Genomic DNA, 26,978 nt, shown 5'->3' on the forward strand with positions numbered 1-26,978 from the left:
TCCCCCAAGGAGCATCGGAGCTCGCCACCATTTACGGCCTCCATTCCCCCAAGGAGCATCATGACGCAACATCATGCCTTGCTTGCCACCATTTGCGACGGCCTCCGGAGGTAGGCCATTCCCCCAAGAAGCATCATGACGCCCCATCTTGCCTTGCTCGCCACCATTTGCCACGGCCTCCGGAGGTAGGCCATTCCCCCAAGGAGCATCATGACGCCCCATCATGCCTTGCTTGCCACCATTTGCGACGGCCTCCGGAGGTAGGCCATTCCCCCAAGGAGCATCATGACGCCCCATCTTGCCTTGCTCGCCACCATTTGCCACGGCCTCCGGAGGTGGGCCATTCCCCCGAGGAGGTAAAAATACAACAGCAGCACTTACCCAGACCTTCCGATTCAGCAATAGCCAAGCCTTCACCTTGCCTTCATCGTCTTGCCATGATACACATACCATTTCCTCCTGACTTAATGTCGCCGTTAACTTGCCCGAGATGTTGTTTAATGCCATTACACCTTAATCATGTCACTTTTTCACTGGGGTGAAGAAGAAGACACCATGTGGTAAAAAACCATGTGGACCATGTCAACTTTGTAGTAAAACATCTAATAGATATTTCCATATTTCATCATCATCTTCTTTAACATTAAATCGTATTATTCAAGAAAAATGCCCGCAAGTAGATGTAGACCAATGTATTTGTAATGCATGTCGCCTCAAGTACCTTAAAAAGACAAAATCTGTAAGTTACACTCCTGAAAAAACAAGAAAAATAGATAGACCTGTATGTCATTTGTCTCATTATGTTATGTGCGATCAAATTTCAGAAACTGATATATCTTGTAGTTTATCTGATTTTAATAATGCATTTTCCCTTGAAGTACTATCCATTCCACAATCAATACCTATCTGCAGTAAACACAGGTCTCATTTGCGTAACATTAAAACTAAAATACAGTGCTCATTTTGTAAATCTTATTTTAAACATGGTAGGACGTATTTATGTTCATCACTTTCAGAAGAGTGTACTACTAGATTGCAAACAGTAAATGACGAATTTGTATTACAAGAAGATAGCGTTTTATGTTCTTCTTGTCAAAGATTTGCCATAAGAAATACTTCAGCCCCTAAATCATTTAAAGAACTAGAAGAAGAATTTTCTCAAAATATTGATCTTGATGTATGTGAAAGTGATGATGAGGCTGAAATAATGACAAAAGTACTCAATTTAACATTTAGAGATATCACCAAAATATGTTCCACATCAAAGAGTTTTCTGTTAAGTTCAGCATACGACTGTTTCCTTTCAAATCTTAAGATGACTGTAAAAGATCCAGCACTTCAACTTGAATTGACAAAATCAAAAGCATTTTTGTTGACTAGGATTCATGATAAGTTTGGAATTGTCCTCAAAATGCACAAATCTGCAAGAAAGAAAGGTTTGTTTTTCTATCTTAGTGATCTATCTGTAGATGACATTGTTGAAGCTTGGCATTCAAATTCATTTGAAGTTCGGCAATTGAAGATTAAACTTAACAAGGCCTCAGGCAGTGATGGTATAGAAACACATTATTCCTCTTTTGAATCTCATGAATCTTCTGCTGAGATGAATGCTCATTTTACACATGTACTTAGTGAATGTAATACCAACTTGCGGTCTCAGGGAAAAAAAATACGAGAACATTATTTACAAGATCCTACATCAGTCATTAAAGTTCAGTTGAATGAAATACACAACTTGTTTCATCCACTAGTGTGGAATGCAATTTCCTTGTTAACTGCCACAAAAGAGGAATATAAATATTTCCAAAATACATCTGTACTTGTTGAAAAAGAATTTGTTAACTTTCCTTCAGACACTTCAAGAGCAGGAGCTAAGCGAAAGTGCAAAAGAATAATTCTGACTTGTTTGTTGCAGAGTATACTAAATGAGGAAAACAGTTATCCTGTACATATAGCAACAGGAACTCTTATCAAAAGGCTGTCACGATCATCAAAGTTACTGAAATTGTGCAATAATTTAGGACTTGCTTGTTCCGAAGATACACTAGCTAGATTTTGGCAACAGCAGTTTGATAGAAGACAAAAATTAGGTATTACTTCAACACTTACTCCTAATTCACTAACCGTAATTTCTATTGACAATGTTGATGTTCTTTCCCCTTATGCTGCTGTAAGGGCTGATGTACCTAGAAGTTGGCATGGCACATCAGTTATGGCACAACAGCCAAAACCAGTCACAGAAAAATTAGATTCATTAGAGATATTAGAAGACCCAATGGATTTACTTGTTCAAGATGAATCAAATACAAATGTGCATGATGTCTCTTCATCCTCTTCAATGATAGACAAGTCTGATACATTCACTTCTGGAACAAAAAAGCCGACTGCCAGAAAAAAGATTCGCCTTGATGAGTCTGCTTTGCCTTCTGCTAGAGTTACTGACTTTGAAATACCGTCAATGAAAACATTCGTGAGATCACAATTATCTATTGATGATTTTTCTTGTACTACAAGTGATAACAAAGTACTGAAAGATTTTTTTATTGAGATGTTTATTTATGTTGGAGAGAGATTCTCTCTGGTCAATTCAAACCTTCCAGTCCAATTTCCAGGTTTCAAATGTAAGTTAGCTCTGCAAGTTAATCGTGAAGTTGAAAAATCAAAATTTGCATATCTCTTTGTGCTGGATGAAAAAGCTGATTCCTCAAATACATTAAAGAATTGCTTGGGCATTTTGTATGAGGCCTTTCAAATAGGTAGGTCAATTAATCATCTTATTGTAGCAGGTGATGGAGCTACTGTGAAACTCCTACTTAATCTAAAGAAAGAGTATGGTCAGTCACTTGATTGGATGTTGCCATTTTTGGGAGACTGGCATACTTTGAAAAATTACCAAGAGGTAATAATGAAAATCTTTTGGGATGCAGGACTAAAAGAAGTTGCTAAATTAGCACATAAAAAGATGACCCTCCAGAGTTTGGCATCATGCTCTTCCTTCAAAAAAACTCACAGATTTATCATGCAAAGTTATGAGGCTGTTTTCATGTGCTTGATAAAATCGTTCTTAGACAACAGACAAGGCAAAGAGGTTGCAATAACAAATGATCATTTTATGCAAGAGTTGACTAAAGTAGTGTCTCGCATCAAATTTGATGAAGGAAAACATACAGGGCTGCACGAATTCAAAGAAGCAGAGCTAAATTTGTTGTCACAAATAACCCCTCTCATTAATGAATTTGATACCTTTTGCGATGACATGTCACAGAAATGTGAAACATTCAAATTTTGGTATCAGTTTTTAAGGGAAGATTGTTTTGCATATATAAGTTTACATATAGCAATGCGAAAGGGAGATTGGAATTTGCGTTTAGTGGCATTAAAAAAGATGGCTCCTGTATTCCAAGCTTTTGATCGACATAATTATTCCTCTCTAATTCCAGCTCATCTGAAAATGATTGGTGGAATGCCAGATTACATAAGAAAACATTTTGAACAAGGATCATTTGTGTCAAGTATTTCTGGTAGCAATTATTCATATGTAGGATTTGATGAAGGCCATGAGATGCTAATCAACAAAGATACGAAAACCGCTCTTTCCCACAGTATGCCAAAAGATATGAATAAAGTGGCAGGGATATTGCAACAGCAAGCTCAATTAATTAAGAATTTAGAAGAACAATTTGGGATTGAGAATGAGAATAAATATCAGAGAGACTTAGATATATCTGTCATAAGGTCAGAATTTGACAATGTAAGGGCATATTATAGCAAATTACAAGGTATAAGTATGTTTCAGGTTGCTGAATCAAGGACTCTTTTCCAACTTTTTACTCAAACACCTGCAACAACTATTCAACAGAAGTGTTTGCTCAACTATAGACAAATGGGGGAAGATGCTCATATTGCTTTCTGTCACACCTTTATGCTAGGCGAGACTTCTGTGAAAAAGCCAGTTACACGTAAATTCAACTTAAAGACATTTGCCAAAGAAAAGGTGAGACAAAAAAAGGTGACTGATCTTGAGAAGGAAAATAAAATGATAACACTTTGTTATAAAAGGACGATAGCTTACTCCCAAGAAACAAATAAACCAATATCTGATCTTTGTCAATTTGTCACTGTTCCAAGAGCAATATGTGCTTCAAATGGCCTTCCATACAAGGGGGCAAAATCTGTGATCTATAACTCTTTTGATAGAAGATACAGTTCGCAGCATGAAATAATAATGTCTACCTTCCATGTGCAACCTGATTCATGCATTATAATTGAAGGCATGAACATTATATATTCTTCACCTTTGAAGCATTTTCGGGTGTTCCTTGATTATGCCAATTTTCTTGTGACAAGATGGGTTTCTTCTCATTTTCGTAATGGGTTTAAAGAAGTCCGCATATTATTTGACCAAGCAGACACTCAAGGGCTTTCACCAAAAGGTATCGAGAGGTCTCGTAGAGATGAAGCGGCTGAAGAAGAGGAAGTATACGAATGTATAGATGACAATGTTCCCCTTCCAAAAAACTGGATGAAATTCTTAAAAAGGCGTTCACATAAGCATATGCTTTGTAGATACCTCTCAAGTAAGTTTCTTGATATAGTTCCACCGCATTTCAAGAATCCAGAGCAAATATTCATTACATCTGGTGGATTCCATGTTGGTTTGGAATCGGCTCCTGCATGGAGTGGTGCAATTGTGACTGTTAATGGCAAACAAAGGCACCATTTAAATCATAATCATGAGGAATCCGATACCCAAATTTGGCTTCATGTTTTTGACTGTCAGTGCACTAATATCCTTATTTACTCAATAGATCGAGACATAGCTATGATCGGACTGCCATTAGACTTTGCTCGTAAATCTGTGATCATCCAATTTGATGCAAAAGTTGGACAGGAAAAGTTTCTGAACTTGAATAATTTGCAATCAGCTTGTGAGAATGATAACGACTTTGCCCAGTTAAAGAGTAAAAATATACATATAAGGAAGTGCATGCAAATGTTGTACATATGCTCTGGCTGCGATTTTGTGTCGTTCTTTGCTCATTTGGGAAAAAATGTCTTTCTGAAAATGTTTTACACGTATGCTACTTTCATTACAGCAAACTCTCATTCTACACATGGTACACTATGTGAGAGTTTATTGAATGAAAATCACGAGAATGGTTTGCTTGCATTTTTCAGACTCATCCTATGTGTGTACTTCAATGCGAATCGGCCATGCTTACATAATTTTACATCACCAGTTGATTTGTTTAATAGTATCTCGGCAGATAATGTACATGACCAACATATCAAAGCCCTGGACATTGTTAGAAAAGCCTCCTGGAAAGGAGTGTATGAAGATAGTTTACTGCCATCATGTAGTGCTCTCACATACCACTGGTTGCGGTCCTGCTGGGTGCAAACAGTTTGGAGCCAAACTCAAAAAGCAATTTTCACTTACCCAGATATAAGTTTTTATGGTTATGTTGTATCTCCTGAAACTGGAAAGGTTACGTGCCAATGGGACACAGAAGAGAATATGGATAGGATCAAATCAAATGTTTTGTATCTAACCAGAGGATGTGCTTGTAAAAAAAACAAATGTATGACACGTTTATGTAAATGTAAAAAGGAAAACAAATATTGTGGACCAGGGTGCAGATGCAGGCTATGTGAAAACATCGAACACACTCTAGAGGAGACAAAAGACACTCTGAGTGAGAGTGACAGTGATAGTGAAGATGAAGATTTTTCTGATTCTTATTCTCTGAGTGATAATGAACAAACCAATTTAAGTGATACTGAAATAACTGAACAAACCAATTTGATGCAGATGCCAGGTACAGATGATTCAGGTGATTCTGATTGTTCAGATGATATGATGCTTCTGTAACCACCTACTCTCCGTAAGGCTCGGTTTGTAGGGTCAGATTACGTTTTCCAGCATGATATAATGTTTTACAGTATGTAAACCAAAGGCTTCTAAAGAATCCAATGGAGTCAACGTTGTTATACATGTATTGGATATCCTGAAGTATTACAGTACCTTTGCAGTTTTATCATGTTCAGTTCAACTTCAAAGTTTGCATCTTGATTGATCAGTATTCTTGTCAAGCATGGACAAAGGAAGGCTTGGATTGGATTCACAAGCTGAACTCTGAAATAGTTTTAACTTATAACCCACTGGCTACTACTGTAACTGGTTTTATACTAAGTTAAAGGAGTGAATCCAATTCCACTGATTCACAAGATAGCCTTGCATCATCTGTGTTATAGACTGGGGATGAAAAAGTTACCTGTTTTTGCTTAGCATGCATCCACTAACAAAACTTACATGTAAGTGGACATGTGATTTTTTTTTTCATGCCCAAATTTCAGATGTACTTTACTGACACATGGTAAATTTAACTGGATGCATGCCTGTTATGGTGTACCTGTGCGGAGAATGTATGCTGTTCGAGCATTAAAATTGCATAGATTCTCTTTCCTGTTCTTCAAACATACAGGGTAATAGAATGCATACATATTTTGTACTGTGTGTATACACATACTTGTACACATCTATTTACAGGTATGATTTTATTTTGTATTCTATGTTCATGTAAATAAGATTGTTTATTTAAACTCTGCTACTTTGATGTACTTCTACAAAGCTTTCCATCATCTTGTCTTTCGGATTAATTTGTCACTCAGGATTGTTGTGAGGTGTGTGACAAGTGTATTGTACCTCAGAATGTAACTGTATACTCAAGGCATTTTTTTATGTTAAAGTGTACAGCAATGAAAGCCAAACGTTTTCTTCAATCACATTGGAGAAGATATTTAATTGCAAGAACCGTACTATTTTTTATTTTTTTTGTGACGTGGTCAAGAGCCTCCTACAGTGTTTTGCTCTTTATACTTAAACTGCCACTGAAATTGAATGTATTGTAATGTACTGAAACTGCCTGTGTAGATTGCAGAACTCATTTAGAGCTTGCTTCATTAGCATTGACTGCAATTTCAGGATAAATTAAATCCTGTACAAGTCTATCTTTAAAAACCTTTGTACGTACTTGCAACATCCAATAATATATTGCCTATGTTACGTGAAGTTTTATTTGCTATCATTGCCATTTTAGAGTACAGCTGTACCTTCCTTATATTAGGTGTTCATGTTCTCTAAGTGTTATTATGTAAATATACATATTTTTACTGATGATGCATGCATTGATGTTTACATGAAAGAAATGGTTTTGACAAACTGAAGAGTTTACTGTACTGGGTACATGTAGGTCTCTAGTGTGTATGTGGTAAGAAACTAGACTTTAGATTAAAAAGTATTGTGTTGGTCAAGTTACATGATCCTGACTAACTGAACATGTTTCATGCATTTGCATTCAAGGTACATGTATGTACATGTACAGTACAAATGTACATGTACCTAAAGGTTTTGGACTTGTGTAGTCACCAAGGAGAAAAGGGTATTGATGGCAATGCAGCTCTACTCTGACACTTTCAAAATTGACATCCATCAGGAGATTGAGAGTGTTTGCTTGAGAAACAGACTGGAAGTATTGTGTACATTACAATACCAAACTATTAACATTGTTCATGATTTCTTACATTTGTACTAGCTTCATTTTGTCAGTTTAGCACAGAATACATATATGTACATTGTTGAGTCATAAGCCTTTAGAATGGCATTCTACCAAGCATGCCACATGTTTTCAGTATATGAAGTTAAAAAAGTAGAGAGACTGAAGAGAAGTTTGCAGCTGTAACCAAAGAATTTTATTTCATGGAAATGCCACTTTTATACATTGGACATCTCAGGTTTTGTTATGAACGATTGCAGAGTATATGTGTAGTTTACTGCTAGTTTTAGTACATGTAGTGTATTGTGTTTATCCGTGATTTGTTAATGAATGCTTATGACTAAAGTGGAGTATTGATGTCAATTCTTTTCACTTGATATCTAGAGTTATGTTATTTTATATGCAAATATGGCATGGAAACGAACATGTGCTATGAACATGGAGATATACAATGTATACCCTCATGTTCATAGCACAACTCATTCTTGTAAATAATATAAGAAAAATAAGAGCTGTAATTTAGCACTTATTTCTTCACTATATTGACTGTTATGCCTCGAGTTTCGACATTGCTGCATACACACATTGCATTATCTCTGTCTTTGTGAATTTTAAGTGAACATGCTTCTTTTACATAAAATGTTTATGATTTGCTTATTTTTTCTTCCAAAATGAAGTGGAGAATGAAGTGCGAAGCAATATGAAAGAGGCTTGTACCTTTTGCAAGGTGTGTGTGTGTGTGTGTGTGTGTGTGTGTGGCCATATTTGGCTTTCCAATCAAAGGACAAAGAACGAAGAAATATTCCAGATAGTCCTCGGAAGTTGAAAATAGACAACAAATATGAGCAGTGTGTTTGTGTGTGCATGTACAGTATTATGTAAGTTCAATTCCTTCAATTCCTGCAAAATACTGATTTCAATCTCCATGCACCATGCATGCACATTGAAAACAGTATTTCGCAGGAATTGAAGGGGCATTTATATATTTAGGCTTTGAATACATAATTATATACATGTAATTAGCGGATTTAAAATTGTAATGAAACTGAATGAAATCAAAATTAGATTTTTTTTAAAAAAAAAAAAAAACTAAGTTATTCACTGGTGGATCCAGGTTTCGAAAGGTGGGGGGGGGGGGGGGGGTGTTGAAAAAAAAAGATTATTTTGTGATGACTAAAAATAGAGGTCATCGAGTAGCAAAAACTAAATGTGGCTGCTGCCAACTTTGCGTGATGACTAAAAAATTATTTACGATGACTGAGAAGGGGAGGGTTGGGGAGCTAATTGGCCCCCTCCCCGATCCGCATGTACGGGACACATTGGAGCACAATGATAGTTATGGTAAAGTTAAATAAAAAAATGAATAAAACGTTGAGCTATATTCCACGAGACAAGAATGTATTCTAAAACGCCTTTCGTAACGTTTACGTTTAACCATTTGAACCGAAGTTAGATTAACAATTTGATCATAAAAAGTAGTAAATACACCCTGCAAAGAGCATTGATGATGTGTATCCCATGGGTTTGTTCAGAGGCCCTCAAAACAATAACAAAAATAATTGAAATAAATATATAAAAATAAGAGGTAACGGTCATTCTGAAGAAAGGTTTTCAGATTTACCAAACCTATCTTCGTGCTCTAATCTTATTATTATTAACCAACAACACTTTAAAAGTAGGTCAAAAGTCGGGGTGACTAAATACAAAGTCCAAATTCTGACGGCACCTACGCACAAAAAATGCACAATTTGTCAGCGGATCTATCTAGGATTCTAGCCGTCTGTAGGCTTCTTGATTAACACGAACAATTCACCTACTCGAAATTGCATTGATGGGACTGAGATCAACAATACTACTAGAGTTTCGCGATTATTGTTTACCTGTGTTATAAAATCCGTTTGTGATCAGTTTTTCAGAAAAACCGGCAAATATGCACCCCTCAATTTTTGCTTCTATTGTTCTTATGTGTGAATAACGAGACAATTCATAAAAAAGAAAAATAAAAATCGTCACATTCACGCAAGCACACGAACTACCTGAAACGCATTTCACACCAATAGTATGTCAGGTCACGTGAATTGAAGGCGTACCACACGTGACGAGGCTAACCAATCAGAGTGCGTTTTCCTCCCACCGGCAATGTTTCGTCATTTCAAATTATTTTCGGGTGACATCGGCGCGATTTTTTATGGTTCCTGACTTTGGTACGCAATAAAATCTCATTATTATGACACCGTTTGAAAGAAAAATGTTTCCCCTATTCACTAATATAGAAATTTTGTTGACGCAAACTTTATTTTGATGTGAAAATCGGGTCCAAACTTAAAAAAGAAAATAAATAAAAATATGCACATTTTCAGACATGAATTTCTGTCCCAAACTAGAATCAACATTATTTTTTGTGTAAATAAGTAGAAACTTCAATCTTTCCCCTGTCAAACAACACCAAAATTGTGAGAAATGAAGAAGTCTAATGGTATTAAAAGGCCGATCGAAAAACCATCTACGCAGCTTATTACGTATGCAAACGCCGCACGCTCGTGCATACGTGCTGGATAAAATAGACGGGATTAGCCAGCGCTGCGGACTGACTGGTTCTAACTTTTGAAAATATTCTTATTCTTCATCCCAATTATCATAAATTCTGAAACTCTGTCCTCAGTATTACTAATTTATAGTTGTTTAAATGTAAAAATCTGAAAATCATGCGGAGGTCTCCTTTAAAGAACCCTACACACTGATCAGGGTCCCAACAAAATTTTTGTGTTACAAATTGTACTTTACAATTACATTGCACAACAACACAAATGAGAGAACAGCATTGAATACAGTGTTTTACAGAAGTTTAATGTGAATTTTTCATACAAATCAATAGAAACAAATGTGTTACTTAGAATCACCAGAACAACACATTCAAAGATTGACTAATACTCTATGAGCAGAGTTATTGATTTAGGAGATACCATTAATCCTTGGTTTTCTTAATGCTCATGTGAAGATTACCTATGCCGTGAAATCCCTTTTAAAATAAACAAGAAAGTGATGTGGGGGGGGGGGGGGGGGTGAAACAATCTACCTGGTATATTTGACAGCTGACAATGCGCAGTACATACAGTACTTGATATCAATATTATATTCTCATGACACACTGTACTCATAGCTTTGCATACTGGCCAGAAATTACCTGGAGAATGACACCTATTACTGCAACACATGAAATTTTGTGAATCTACTATTTTCATAGCAGCTTTTTTTCCCCAGAGAGACACAGCATGCAGAATGATCAGTACATTCATGACGCACATTGCTTACAAACTGATAGCTATTTAGAATTCACATGTTCTATGTCATCGTTGCGGGTGACAAGACCTTTTTTACCGCAAATTTGGTAAAAATCACTTGTTTGGATTTATTGTCAGACAATCGATTAAGTGATGTCCTGTCCAAATCCTCGCTGTTTTACCTCCATAATGAAGCCATAATGAATGAAGCCACAATGGCATGCCATACAAAAAACGATCCCATTTATCACAGTGCTTTGGCTACTATGTTGTTGTTTTTTTTGTGGTTTTTTTTTTTTTTTTTTTGGGGGGGGGGGTTTGGTTTTTTTTTTTTTTTTTTGGGGGGGGGGGGTTTGCTCTCCTGAACATTTCACATTTATGAGAGGTGAGGTTTTGAAGTTCCTGGTTATCAAAGAAAATGTACACGTAATCATGTATACTGTTTCTCGTCATGTTCCATTGATAAAAGAAAAATAAGGCTAATTTTCAGATGCCGCTACATTTAATTTCATGCTCATTAATATCAGCTTAGCATGTCACAACACACTTTATCGCACGTGACAGTTACGAGAGTATTGACATGCATGAAAGAGCATTTTAAACACCTCGCACAAGATTGATTAGAGTTACATTACCACATACAAACACAAAGTGGACGGGGATAGTAGAGTGATAAGAACATGGGGTTACCACGAGGAAAGCAAGTGTTTATGGGAAACATGATGCGTATCTAACAGAGGAAGGGAAAGGTTGCCCTCTCTAGTTTTGCCACAGATAGGTAAGTATTCTCTTCCCCTCTGTTGAAACAATTATGTACAATTCAAAGAATGTAAAACCCAGAGACAGCCTGAAGAATGACAAAGAACAATCAAAACATGTTCAAAAAATACAAATACAGATGATTAGAATCAATCTTTGACTTTGTTTGAAGGTGGCTCACAAAACAAAGTTACATGAGGGTATTATTGAGGAATATGTTGATAATACAATAGCAAGATGAGGGTTATCTACTAGCTGTTGTGATTTTTTTTATTTTTTTATTCTCTGTGTGTATACATAATGGGCTTGTATTTCCAATATAACTGCAAAGGGACTGGTATTTCTTCAGCCCCTTGGGCTCTGAAGCGGATAAAACAAAGTCATAATTCTCACTCCAGACATATTCCATGTTACACGGTTTCGTCAATCTGAATGCAAATTGGAACCAGTCACACTGTTGGCTATTTTATTCGCCAATCAATCTGCAGAGTCTAGAGTATACAGTTCTCTCTAACTCCACGCAGCTACAAAGTTTACTTAACATATAACAGGATAGAGACAGACAGGGGTCAGTAGGCTGGACTTCACTGTAGCCGGATGAGGCCTGCATCCATGAGGACGCGGATGTTGGCTGCCACCTGAGGGTTCCTTAGATGCCTGTGATGGACAAATGAAGACAGATATGAATGTACTTTCATTATTCATATAGCTCTGTTTGACACATTTTCAACATAAGAAGTAATGTTAACCAGAGATGAAAGACTACATCATGTAATAAGACATAATGTATATGTAGTCCCATGAATGTAGTGGAACCTCATTAAAAAGAGGTCAGATATAACAAAACCTTCTTACAACAAGGTGATTTTGCTGGTCCTAACTCTTTATATTTCTCTGTTTCTGTCCTCTGATCTTGTAAGAAACCTGATCTAACAAGGTAATTGTCAAGGTTTTTACATTATGTCCACAAGAGGATACTTTGTTTTGTTCTGTTCTATTTAAGCTCTAGGAGTTGGGCGGTACAGCAAAAATCTTTCCCAAATACACCAAACTATTCATTAGTCATTCTCCTAATTGGAAAAAACAAGGACTCTCAACATTGCGACTGCCTCATCACTTTTTTTCTGAATTATACAGGCTCAAAACTATAATAGGTGTAAATGCACAGAATTAACATGTGCAACACACATCATGAAGGCAGCTGCATTACAGCTGTGACTTTTACTGGATCCATGAGTGACATTGTAACCACAGGAATTGGTAAGAGCTACGGTTAACGTGTACAAAGAAGAAGGGTGGAAGACGAAAAGGATATGCCATGCAACCTTCTACAGAGTTCTTTGGAGTGTGTGCCTAACTGTAAGGATTAATGGCCGATCGTTAAGTGATGGTGGTGGCCTCGGGCTTAGACTCATCCTTGAACAACAACAACAGCAGCAAACACCAAGCAACAGCAAGACACTGCTTTTCCCTAACTTGAGAACATGTTGGCATTTTGTAATGTGACTTTCCAAACATTTCTAGAGGCACATTTTCTCCTCGAATCTACTTGCACAACCACCTGTGTGGTTCTTGCCCAATGATGTCATCTGTGCCTCATTTATACCGAGCATTTAGAGTGCTCCAGGAGCACTCCCGAACCCCTCTGAACTCTGTGTGAGTAGACAATCAGGCCCTGGAGCACTCTTAAGTTATGCCCCTCTGGAGGCTAGGCTCGGAAGCACTCCTGAAGAACTTTTTAACTTTGCATAAATAGTCACCAACGTTTAGAGTGCCCCAGAAGTGGCATGCAGCGAGCTCTGTGCATTTAGTATACATGTTAGAAGTTCCCACACACCCAAAGGTCACCATAACATTAAAGGAACATAGTCCCAGTGTTTTAGTCAAATACGTACGCGGGCGCATGGCACAAGTTTCCTATAGAGACCTATGCTATCCACTCCTCTTTGGTGTTTACGCTGTGGCCCACTTCCCCGAGTCCGAACAAGTCCGATCCACTGTAGTCAGTGGTCCAATCACAGCTCAGCTCATGATTCGGCTGAGGGGGATGACAGCTTTAGCAAACTTCTTTTGTGATGTCATAATAAGAAGCACATAATGCACGTACCCTGGCATTACTACAGACTGCGTGATGTGCAGAGAAGACAACGAAGGCAGCGTTACTTAGCAACACCTACGCGCTTTACTCTTGATGACAGCTCAACTTCGGCAATCTCCGTATCACGCTAACGGTGATCGGCACTTTCATTCAACAGCGCCCTCTACATTACCGGGAGTATGCGCCTTTAATGTCCCTCTCAGCCACTTCGGGTGTGGTCTCGGCGAGCAGTGATTTCTTGTATGAACAGACTCAGAGGGGCACAAGTCTAAGCACTTCAGGGCCCAAGTGTGTATTAATGGGGTACCACTTACTCCTTTACTGCGCCCGGGTTAGAGGTCATCTGCTCCAGGATAAGTCTCATGGCGGGATCCTCCATGATCTTCTGCACCTGAGGGTTGGCCATCGCCCGCGTCTTGATCTCCTCGTCAGTCATACCTTCCGTCGATGAGGTCTGACTGTTCATGCACTTGTAAATTCCATCTCTTGCTTCCTGTTGCGCGTGTGAGTAAAATGTCACCAAAAAAAGATAATAATAATAATTGAAACGCTTACACAGTCAGTCCGCAGCGTCAGCGAAAACGCACGTATTTATTCAAGTCGTATGCACGGCTGAGCGGTGCTTGCATACGTAATGAGCAGATACATGGTCATGAATGAATCCGTGTAGAACGAGTATTTCTTGTCAGTTTTCGACACTTTTGATATCGACTGAAAGAGAAAACATTAGCAAATATGCTCATGATCAAAATAAAATGGAAAAGAAGAATATAGAATATCAAAATCTCTCTCGAATTCGGTATTGTATTCAAAAATATTCCTTCACGTTTGACGCCAAGAAACTAACCTGAAATCTTTCATGCCCCTCTAAAATACGGTGAAGACTATGTCCGCTAATGTATATAGTATCACAATAAGGGCAAGTTTTCTCATCTTCATTTCAATACGGGTCAGGAACTAGCAAAATTCAGAGACATGTCTAGCGTCGAGTTTAAAAAGATTATCCTCGCGTTCGCACCGGAATTCTGGGTCTGTGATTGGTCGAAATCTGTCGCAAGACGCGGCGTGTCGCATCGCGTAGTATCCATTGGCTGCTGACTCAATGCTGTGAGTTCAAAAACTATGTATCAGATAGAAGTGTCATTGATATGAGTAATTGCTGAATAGTGTGCAATTGAGTTGGAGGTAATTTGAAAATGAAAGCCTATATTAGTTTCATGAAATCCATGATTTTTTTAAATGTTAGGTTCCAGATTGTGATCGAATTTTCACTCTCTATACAAAACTTGAACTTTACACAGAAACCAATGATGTGTATGTGAGTGTGCACTTACAATGACCCTGAACAATGGACCTGGCTACCACCTGTCCCGAGCTCTGCTGCAAGGCACATGAATGCTTTATCAATTATTCATGTGGATTGCCCTGAGCACTGCTAGTCTGAATTCTTGACACAGGGTGAAATGCATGCACAGGAAAGAAGTAAGCACATGTTTCCATGTGCTTGCACACACCACATTTCAGAATGAACAAAGTCTAGCTGCGATAGTGGAATTCCTCATGAAGCATTCCAATCCTGGTCATTGTCCACGACCATTGTCTGGGTATCAACAACACACTCCACGCGTGTTCATTCACTACCCCACTTCCGGTAAGAAAACATAATTTGCCTTGTTTTCAACCGCAAAATTCACAACCTTAAAAATGGTGCCCCTCTTCGTTTTTTAATTGATCATACTCGCTCAAGTTTCACGATTGTGAAATCGAAGAAATTACGGAGATCTATTTTCAATACCAGTCAGGAACTAGCAAAACATCAAACTATGATCTAAAAGCTTCTTGAACACTGGCAAAATAATCGTTTACTTTGATGCTAAAATGGACTATTATATTGAGATAAAAAATAGGGAAATTAGGTATCAAATTAATGAGCATAATCAGCTCTATAACCTACCTAACCATCCTGGGTCAAACAATGCACTGCGAAAGCTATGAAAGCTGTTATTGCGACCTCTGCAAAAACTCTCGCAAAGTATCGCGAAATTTCGTCAGTCTCAGGGGCACAAAGTGCGCAAACGTGATTCTGAATAAAATTGTCGTTCGTGCCTCATTATCGCACGCGCTGCGGACTGACTGTACATGCATGCTTGAATTTTTTCCCCACATTTTCAATCACATATTGGACCTACATCTTCCATCGCTTAATAATGGGTTACAAAGGATCACACTAACTACCTCTGATTACTCAATATGATGCTCTTGATATCATAATACAGTAACAGAATATCACCTCTTTAAGTATCAAGTTTCACCAAGCTCCAAATAGTGCACAGAAAGTGACATTTCCAAATATGACCTTTATCGCGGACCCCTAGCCCCTTCTCTGAGTTGTGCCATACATTCCATCAGTTCAAATCTGTAACATCAATTGAATGAAAGAACTTTATGAAATAATGTATAATTCTTCTTCTAAATGTAGTGTTTTATCAGTAAAATCTCAAAATGTGTCCTTGACCTTTAACACTTGACCTGATGTGTATTGCAATTTCTATTTGACCTGAGAACACATTATCATAATATATCTATATTGCACTACATTTTTCAAATTATATCGAGACTTTACTGTGTTCAGGCTGAATTCCAGTTTGCCCTTGGTCATTTGCAACTTTAGTCAAGAAAATTCCAATAATCAATCCCCCTGTTAATTTCAACTTTTTCCTAAGACTGATGAAATTCTGGAAGACATCATACCATAGTCATCTAAGCATGTCAGTATGAAGCTAGTAGCATTGATGAATGAAATCTTACAGATTGGAAAACCGACAAACAATGCAATGTTTCGTATGTTCTGGTGCAGAAAACTGTTTAGCATAAAAAGACTGTGACGTACCTTATTGTTGGAATCCAGCTGTAGAGCTTGTTCAAACGCTGAAATGGCCTTGGAGTAATCATGTAGGCCGAGTAAAATTGTTCCTTTCCTGAGATAGCCCTTAACTGTGAATACAAACAAACAGAGAATGTTATCTCGAGGTGGCTCAAAAGCAGTTTTCACATATTTCATCACAACCACCATTAGTTTTCATGACAATTTTTTTTTTCTCAATCTTCATCTTGTATAAGATCATTAGACTTCACTGACCCAATAGTGCTATTTATCTATTTATGAAGGATAAAAGTGGCAAATACAACATTAATTGGATTAAATTCTCTACAGCACTGTGAATATAGTTTTCTTTATCCAGGGTAGCTTTTTCAGTGTTTCCACTGCTCTTTTAAATTAATTTATTGTTGAGCAAATTAGTTGAGCAGATTGATGTGTCATGGATTTAACATTCATTCAATATTCATTGATCTACATAATTTAGGATAGCCTAGCAAAATAGCAATCAGGAGTTCTTGCAGAGCAGTAGAATATAGGCCAACATAGACCGTACAATGTAGTTTTCGCACTTACAAATGATTAATTATCATTATCTACCAGTGGAACCTGCCATTATGCAGACATTGTCTTGTTTTGTTTCCCTCCCTTTCTTTGTCATGCCTATCTTTAGTTTTATTTTCTGTCTGTTCCGTCCCTGCTTTTGTTCTTGTCCTTATCATAGTCTTTTTTTATTTTCTGATCATTTCACCTGACATCAGGATATCAAAATTTTATACATAAAATCCTTGACGGATCTTGAGATGTCCTCACCTTCTGGAGTAATTCACAAATTTTACAAGCTATGCTTTTCTTGTGAATTCCTCTTTTCCATGTAAAGTTATAAATTAAGATTGTATTGCTTACTTGTTTATTTATCCAAACCAAAGTTGATATCATTATAATAATTGTATTCATGTTTTGTTGGAAATTACGTGATTCAAAGCATTACTTTATATGGAAATAACATCATTTTGAATTGAATTTGAAAAATTGAATTATTATTACTCTAGCATTGCCAGGTACCCATTTATACTCTCAAGTAAAGAGGGACAGTGAAAAGATCTAGTTCACGTATGTGGGCACTTGGCGGGATTTGAACACAAAATCTCCAAGAGTCAGGGAATCAAGAGTCTTATCCACTATGCCAGAGTGCCCCCACTGTTTGTTCACTTACTAAACTTTGGGTCCAGCCGAATGCACTCCTCACAGTCGTCAAGGCCTAGTCTGAACTCGGCCAGCTTGGTGTAACATGCTGCCCTGTTGCTATAAAGCTTGCAGTCATTGGGGTTCCTCTTGATGGCTTCTGTGTAGTGCTTACGTGCGCTCGGGTAGTCTCCTGGCAGGGATTTTCAGATATAGCAGTAACAAGCAGATTACAGATGATACTTCTCATTAGCAAGATGGTGTGTATGCATGGACAAGATGTTCGAAAATCAAAGATAGGACTTTAAATGGAGGTCCTTTGTGTGATTTAGTCACAATCTTCAGAACATACAAGATCCCACTTTGTTCATTCATTCATCACAAAGCGCAGGGTACCTACCCACACAGAAAACAGGCAAATGGTTCCAACCCCTTGCGGTTCACCCTAAGTGACTAGCAATAGTCGGTATCTACCATGCACACTGTGCCATACGAAAAAGAGAGAATGCCCGCTTACCTGCTCCAAAGCATTTGTTTCCCTTGGCCTTCTCCTCCTCTGCTTTAGCTGGATCAATGTAAGCTAACCGCTCCTCCTCCTTCCTCCTCTTCTCTGTCTGAAAAACAGAATGATGATAATACACACATCAAACATCACAAGACTGCCAACTTCTTGCCAAACCTCTCACACCCATCGTCAAGCTGATGCATACTAGCTTTCCTGTGCCCTGCATGTATCGATGACATTAAAAATTGACATAAAAGACTTAATGCAGGTCAAGAGAAACAAAATGTCAATGCAGCCATAATGTTACAAGCCTTGTTGGCAAGACTTTACCTAACATATGAAATCTATCTATTAATGGTGATACAGCTAGATTTATAAAGAAAATCATAACACAGAGGCTAAGTTCTTCTGTTATTTGTCCACAGCATAGTCGAGTCAGAACCCACAATATTTCGATGGACAAGTGAACAGATGTCTTGTAATTAAAAAATGACTCATTTGAGAGTTATGAAAGCTTACAAATTACTCAAAGAAATACCTACCAACATATAGGTCCTTTAGGAACTATGCTATTACAAGGGGAGGGGGGAACAAACAGCTGCCCTTAACTAAACTTTCCTTCAGCGAGAGCATGGTAAGAAGGCTGTCTGGTCATATTAACACGATCCAAAATATAGTCTGAAATAATTCCTCTACAAAACTGAAGTAAGAATGGTTAATACCCACCTCTTGCCGCTTCTTGAGAGTATCTGGTAACCGATGCTCTGCGAGAGACTTGTCATAGTATACAATAGCATTCTTCAGATCTCCTTCTTTGGAGTATGACGTGGCTATCCTTGCCAGTGCTCTGTATATATCAAAGTTGAGGTTGGTTCCACATTTCAATTAGGGTAGAAAACAAGGCATGGATACACTGCCTGCTCATTCATATGACTGCTCTGCACAGATGAGTCCTGTACAAGGCAGTGAATAACCACTGCACTCACACAAATTTGACTTACACAAAATCAATTTGGCATGCACGCCACATGAGAAACAAACAGCCACATTGCCAAAGTGCAGGTAAATGAAAAGGATTCAGCAATTCATTGCAGAAGTTTTAGCTGCTAAATAACTGATCAAAAGCATTATTTTCATGATATTTTTGTACACAAACCAGCAGAAGTGTGAAGTGATTACATTATTGCCTCATCTAGCTTGTGTATGTGATTGCTCCAAGTATCACTGTTTTTGTGAGATTTTAAAATTCCATAATAATCTTATTTCAGGTCTGAATGTGAGGAAATCTTTACCATTCTGTTCGTCTGCTTTTACCCTACCAACTAGAGCTAACTTGAACATAGTGTGGAATTGCACCTTACTCATAACCAAAGATGAAATGCATAAAGCATATTAAAGTTTGAGGAACACGAATCATTTCCTAATTTTGACAACATTGGTATATGGATGATATTGGAATACTTATTTCTGCAATTTCATGACAAATGTAAAATACAAATACATTTTTCTTTTGTACAAATCATAGGATTTTTGAAGAAGAATTGATAAACTTGATGAATACAAGATATTGACAATGGGCACATTAATAATTCAGAAAAATAATCTAAAGGTACAATCTAAGGGGAGCAATTGCAGATGACTGAACAATATCTAGAGTGTGGTTTACCAGTACTAAATATTCACAAATCTACTTACAGTGTTTAACACTTACTTTGCAATCATTTTGAAGTCTGCTCTATTCTGCCTTCCAATCTCCACCGCCTTGAGACAATCTTCCCGGCAGGCATTATAATCTCCCTTTTCAAAATGGGCAGCTGAAGATGAGACAAAAGTTTCACTTCCATTATCATCAGACTCCATACAGGGAGTTCACAGTTCACTTATGATATGAGATATATCCAAGTAATTCACAGATACTTCTGCCAGTCACCTTTAAGTGGAGAGCTTTTCTCTTGGTTTCATTTCATCTATCTGTGCAATCTCTCTCCCCCAAACACTTGTGTGGCAAAATCGGGCAAGGCCCAGGCATAACCGTAATATAAAGCTCTAGAGTGCCTATGGAAAATCTGTCAGGTTTAAACTGACACATCAGAAGGAATGTGTTAGTTGTTGTTCCTAATTTTTGCTGTAATTCATCGAATCTTGTGGGAATAGAGGAATTTCTTACTTCACATCACAGTCCACTGAAGCTTAAAGGAAGTGTACCACTTAGAGATTGAATCAACAATAAATAATACCTTAGGCTCTTGGCCTACAAAATAATCAGTACTACAGAATTACTAAGTATCAAACAATTACTATAAAAATATATTATAGATACTGTTAAAATACAAAACTGAAATAGAAGTAAAGCCTAAAATAGGTATAGAAAATGAAGGTTGCTATCACATCTATACCCTCTTGGAAGCTGAACTTTTGTACATAAGATCCTGGTACCAGTCTTGATGATTCATACTGCTGTAAATACAGGATCCGTTTTACTTTTACTTCACTTTACTTTGACTTCCCAAGATGATTCAGCTGAGCCCAGTGCAAAACTTAAAGGACAAGTTCACCTTCATAAACATAAGGGTTGAGAGAATGTAGCAATATTAGTAGAACACATCATTGAAAGTTTTAGGAAAATCAGACAATCCGTTCAAAAGTTATGAATTTTTGAAGTTTTTGTGCAGTAACCGCTGGATGAGAAGACTACTGCAGTGTATGAATAACTTAGATGTCACATGCGTACAACAATATAAGGAAAATATAAAGAGAATTTCACAAAATGCCATCTTTTGAAAAAAGTACACATTCCCCTGACTCGTTACCGACAAATGTTATGGGTAATATTATTCCCCCTGCCTTTAGAAAGAGGCAAGTCAAGAGCTCTTTTATTATGCGAAAAAAGTGAAAATATGTTGAATTTTCTTTTACATTTTCTTTATACTGTTGTACGCATATGACTCACAAGCTGTAGTAGTCTCCTCATCCTGCGGTTCCAACACAAAAATTTAAAAAATTCATAACTTTTGCATCGACTGTCCAATTTTCCTCAAACTTTCACTTATGTGTTCTACTAATATTGTTGCATTCTCTCAATCCTTATGTTTATGAAGGTGAACTTGTCCTTTAACCGACTGAAACCTCAGGCCTTGCAACATTCACAAATTAACAGGGAGGTTCAACAAAGCAATCGCAGACATTACTTGTGTGGATCACATAATATCCAAATGGGAGTAATCATCCTGAACCAGGGAGGCTATCAAGTCTTCTTTTCACAGCAAAAAGAGATCATTTTTACAGGGCACCTCCTCCAGAATTAGGGAGACTTGGGGGCTCTGCTAGACCCAGAATACTGGCCGTTGCATTACTAAGATTGGCTACACCTGGCCTGAGATCACACCAAGCCCAGTTTGAAGAGGTTATATGACTGAGTTAAAAAATCAATTCCCCTATTAAACACAGGTGGTTTGCAATGGTAGAGACATACGTGGTCAACATACAGATAGTCGAAAGGGTTACAAGGGGTGCAGACACTTACCTGCTCTATTTGTAAGGGCTGAAATAAAAGTGTTATCTTTCTCAAAAGCTTGAGTATACAGCTCTATCGCCTTGTCCAAATTCTTCTTTTTATACTCCACATTGCCAGCCTCCTTTAACTTGACAGCCTAGATGGGGAGAACAAAAAAGTAACATGGTGACACTCACTTCAAAGCTTCTTGACCAGTTGGGACTGACCATGTATTAAAATGAAATATTCTGCTTTAAATCCAGTTTTCATTCCCTATTATGAATCGTAAGGTTATTGTCTGCTTTAGAGGATGCAAGCGAGGAAAAAAGATCATGAGAATGATGTGGAAACCATTGTAAAAAAAAAGTGAATATTCTCTTGAGCAGTTGACAGGCACAAGCACAAGAACAAGGTTTGATGGCATTTGCTCCTGCGGCAATTGCTTCCATGAAATATCTGCACACTAAGCCAAACATAAATTCGAACCAAAAAACATAACCCTAATCCTAATATTCATCAAACTAAACCTGTTTAAAGTCCCAAGTCCTGTTACAACCTTAACCGAAAGATCGGTCTGTATCTGGTCGTCGGAGATATGTTCCGCAGAGACTTCATCTGGCTTCACGGATCCCCTCCTGTATACATTACGGAGGAGAGCCGATAAAGTCATGAAAATAAAAGACTCCTCCAGACAGACGGATTTTTCTGTCTAATCACAACCCTAACCCCAAAGTCCTTGGAAAAAATAGACTGCAGCAAAATGAGCAAATGTCATGTCACCTATAGGCTATAGACACACAAACCAATGGTGCAGTAGTCTGTATTCAACTGGAAGAAGACAGTTGTGTATGATGTTATCATCTTTGATTTGGAAATGGTGGTGTCTGAAATACATTACCGGTATGTAATATAATGTGTTGACGTGGCTGTATTCAGCTTCTCACAATTGGGCAATTGGTACAGCCAACAGTATTCACACACATGTGGATGGATGGTAAAAAAAAGACTTGCATGCGGCTGTGTATTTTATACACTGCCTGCAACAAAAAATGGGTTATCTACAACCTTGGGACAAATGATTTGGCTGAGCCGAGTGCCCATTGCTCGCAACACAGCTCAGTCAGTACATCTGGTATCATGAGTATCGTATTCATACTAGAGTAACTGCGTCAGTAAGCGGCCGTGCAGCCGTTCGCGGCAGGTACAACATACACGGTAATATACAGCTAAACACAGCATTGCACTGTTACATGCACACTACACATATACTAACACACTAGCAATCAACAAAAACCAACCGATAAAATGGGCACGATCTCTGACGAAAGTGAAATTTTCTTACCTAAATGACAACAGATCACATCCAAAATGAAATTTTTGGTACTTCTTAACATAATAGTTAAGAAACAATGGTCCAAGAAACTGGATTTTTTGTCGTTTTCTCAATGTTCATGGATTTTGAAAACATATCCTCATGTAAAATAGAATTTTCGCGAGCTGATGTGGGCCGCCATTTTTTTCGGAAAGTGGATGTTACCATCGAAAAAAAATGAGAAAAACACGAGAAAGACATCAACAACACCGCCAGAATCGCGATCTTGTTTGCGGCCAATGCATGTGCACGCGCTATTTTCACGTGCTTTCGCAATGGGAATTGGCGCTTACGCAATGTTCGCGAGACATGTGAAGGCGTTCAGCTAAAGATCGCGGAGCACGCGCGTATTGCATAGGGATTGTACATCGTGCCGCAAGTAGAAATACTACGTCGCATATCGCCCTTATCGGCGAAAATTGTGCCGGGTTTTGCCCTGGTAAATCATGAAAACTGCGTTGGACAATGGTAAATTTCTTTCATGAAAACAATTGCGTTAATGAATAATCTTGTCTATGATATATGAAATGGTTGAAAATAATTTGCCTGATTTGTTTACAAGTTGGAAAAACCCTTAACAATGCTTAAACTGCCGCAAACGGGATATTCTACTCTAGTCGTAAATCTACTGTCTCGGCCTCAAGTTGGTTGTCGGATAGATACTGCTTCCTCCTCCTACAACTGTATGTACTAATCCCAAGGTCAAGCCAAGTATCCTATTCCCAATGTCATGATTGTATTGATTCCGAGGCTGCGAATACAGTCTTGTTGCTGTTGACTCACTTTATGCTAACTGCGACCAGCCCGCGCCCGACGAATGCTTCGCGATCGGGCTGTAACTGTGTACAATGAGCCTGTATACAAAAAGCATGCGTTATTGTACAAGGAGTACCCAGGGGGTTGCGAACCCCGGGGCGCTTGTACACAGTTATACTAAGCGCTTTGCGTTCGGCATTCGGGCTGGTCACAGTTACCGGGGGGTTCTAACTTTTAATATGCCTGCTGTAAAATACTAGACACTAAGTTGTTCGTTAGTATTATTACTATTAATAGTAATCACATGTTATTTTCCTTTGTTTTACCTTCAGTCAATTTTCAGATATTCTCAAAGCATTTCACTTATGATAATCTGGATAGCCGATCGATGTCCTACTAGCTACGTGTACTATACATTGGAATAGATATATCATCGACATGGGAAAGTTTTACAACAAGCATTCTATTTTTCTAGGACTCACATTATCACTCAAATGCATCAAGGATTGTCCCCTCACACATTGCACTCACTCACACACGCACATGTTTGGATACACACCACTACTTGGCACTACAGCTACACGCGGTGCGGTGGCGGTGTCATACGGTGTTAATGAATGAAAGATTTAAAAAATGTTGGGTCAACCATGGCACAAAATTTTCTAAACAATCAAAACTTACTTCCTCAGCCATTATTGTAACCCCGCTCCCCAGTCAAGATTTTCGGATAAGCCACAGAGTCCCTGCATGCATTCGCTATACCTCGCGTGCTCCCTCTCGAATCTTCTCGATTGATTGTATATTTGTACGCGAATGGTAGAGTCGACAGACGACCCATGAGTTTAGTATGCTCAACCTTGAGGGCAGCAAACAACCCCGTGCCCGTCGGTGTGTTGAGGGGTGGGGTAATAAAATTTCATACTGTACTTATATACTTTATTATATTTTGACTCGATGAGATTTGTGTAATGTGAGCCTCTTTTTTTTCTCGATAATTCAGTAAAATAATGCTCAAAGGAATTTTGTACCGATGGTCTTGTTCTATATGATGTAATCATTTCGTGTCATTGTGAATGCATTATTATTTCATGTAGTGTGAAAGTATGGCAAGAGGGAGGATAAACTACATTTTATTTATTTATTCGGTATTCTTTATACCCAGGGTTTAGCCCATCAGTGGTTCATATACTGTTATTTTTTTTTTAGTGGTAGGTGGTTGGGGGGAATGGGGCTGCCAATGGATGTCAAGAATAAATCCCTCCCCTTCCCTTGATACGAAGAATCTCCCCTGCAGAACTTTAGGAGAGTCATGGGTTTGACCCCCCCCCCCTTTGAATGTATTTTGTTTCTTCTTCTTCTTCTTCTTCTTCTTCTTCTTCTTTTTTCTTCTTCTTCTTCTTCTTCTTCTTCTTCTTCTTCTTCTTCTTCTTTTAAGAGCCCAAAATGTTGAGGGAGCGGCTGCAACCCCACAAACTCCCGGCAGACCCCTGTTCCGCGGTCCCTGAACTACAATCTTTTTAAAACAAAGACAAACTAAATAAATCAGCACTGAAACATGTTTTAATGCTCGGACTTCGTTATTCTGACTTGTCGGCTTTCTATATGGAAATCTATATGGAAATCTATATGGAAATCTATTTTTGTTTTTGAATATATGAGTCTGTCTGCCCGGTGTGCGAGGAGGGGCTGGAGCCGTGGTTTAAAAAAAAAAAAAAAAAAAAAGAGATCCTGCTTTTCATTATCATCCATGATGTGAGCGTTTTTTTTTTCTTTTATAAGGCTAATGTTCTATGTAAAACCAAGTTCAAAGTTTGCTTTGTCTACTTTTTTATTTTTTATTCTTTTTTTTTGACTAGGAAATGGCATATAAAGAGAGAGCTAGAGGCGAAGGAGGCAGACTGGAGAAGAAAATATAATGGGATGGTGCAGATTGGTTATAATGACATTGGTTAGATAGATAATATGTGATTACACTCCTTGCTTACCCAGTGTACCTATAGATACATAGAAAGGAAGGATAGATGGATGCCCTTATGGACACCGGGAGAGTATACTGAATCCCCCGACCTATGGTCGGCTGATTGTTTCGAAAACTGCGACAAATGCAGCTGCTGCATAATTGCCACCGACATTTTGCTCCGCTGACAATTGCTCCGGAGATATACGACATAATACTTTAATGTGGCATTGTTGGGTGTTGAAATTTGTAGCTTTGATGATGATACACAATAATAAGTAGGCCTAATTGTCTAGAATCATATTCCGCGTTGTTTAAATGTGATATACATGGGTGTATGCAAGGGGGGGTCGGGAGGGTCGTACGACCCCCCCCCCCCCCCCCCCCCCCCAAATTTTCAAAAGGTCCACTTTTTGTAAAAGACATTCTTGTTTTTTGAGCACTTTTTACCCTACCAGGTATATACAACAGAAAAAAAAAGTGACCAGGTAGTGTTCCAGCAAATTGTCCAAAACCTCGTAAATTTCGTAACTCATATTGAAAACTTTCGGTCATCTGCGAAGCCGCGCTTCCGCGCGAACGCTACAACACGTAAAACGGGTCAAAAATCGACGCATTTTTCCACAAAATCTGCCATAACTTTTAAACTATTTAAGAAGCAAACTTGGGGCGCCCGGATTCTGAATGTAGACACTTTAGGGATTATTTATGTGTATATATCATTATTGTAACATTTGTAGTCGTGACGCAAATTTGATCAGAAAAGTACCTTATGAGTAGATTTGTCTATGGCGAACAGTCCAAATTTGACGAATTTGAGCATATTTTGCCGTTTTGCAATTCTTCCACACGGGATATCTCGAGAACGGAAAGTCGCACGAACTTGGGGTGCACGGTTTTAGAAAGTAGAGATTCTGCCCATTTTTATGATATAAGAATCTTGTTCATTGGTTGAGCAGTCCTGACGCAAATAAGCAGTAAAGCTAGACTACCCAGTCACAATTGCTGTCATAGGGAACGTGTACAATCCACACAGAGCTATCACGTGACGAGACTACCAACGAAAATTTGAGCCGTTGACCTTCACTGTCTGCCGTCGTCAGCAGTGTGAATTCCTGTGATTTCAAGCTTTTGTTTC

General features: G+C 38.2%; 1 protein-coding gene and 1 pseudogene across 1 annotated transcript; one reads left to right on the top strand and one right to left on the bottom strand.

The window, feature by feature from the left end:
• Positions 1-555: 555 nt before the first annotated feature.
• LOC139723170 (uncharacterized) lies at positions 556-5,872 on the top strand. Its single transcript, XM_071634431.1, has 2 exons — positions 556-560; positions 595-5,872. The coding sequence occupies exons 1-2, from the start codon at positions 556-558 to the stop codon at positions 5,870-5,872; spliced, it is 5,283 nt and encodes a 1,760-aa protein (XP_071490532.1).
• Positions 5,873-12,165: 6,293 nt separating this feature from the next.
• On the bottom strand, positions 12,166-24,617 carry LOC139723171 (stress-induced-phosphoprotein 1-like; annotated as a pseudogene).
• Positions 24,618-26,978: the final 2,361 nt, after the last annotated feature.

The sequence above is a fragment of the Diadema antillarum genome, unplaced genomic scaffold (assembly GCF_040938485.1).
Source record: "Diadema antillarum isolate AM-2024a unplaced genomic scaffold, OU_Dant_1.0 scf00000182, whole genome shotgun sequence".
Taxonomy (NCBI): domain Eukaryota; kingdom Metazoa; phylum Echinodermata; class Echinoidea; order Diadematoida; family Diadematidae; genus Diadema; species Diadema antillarum.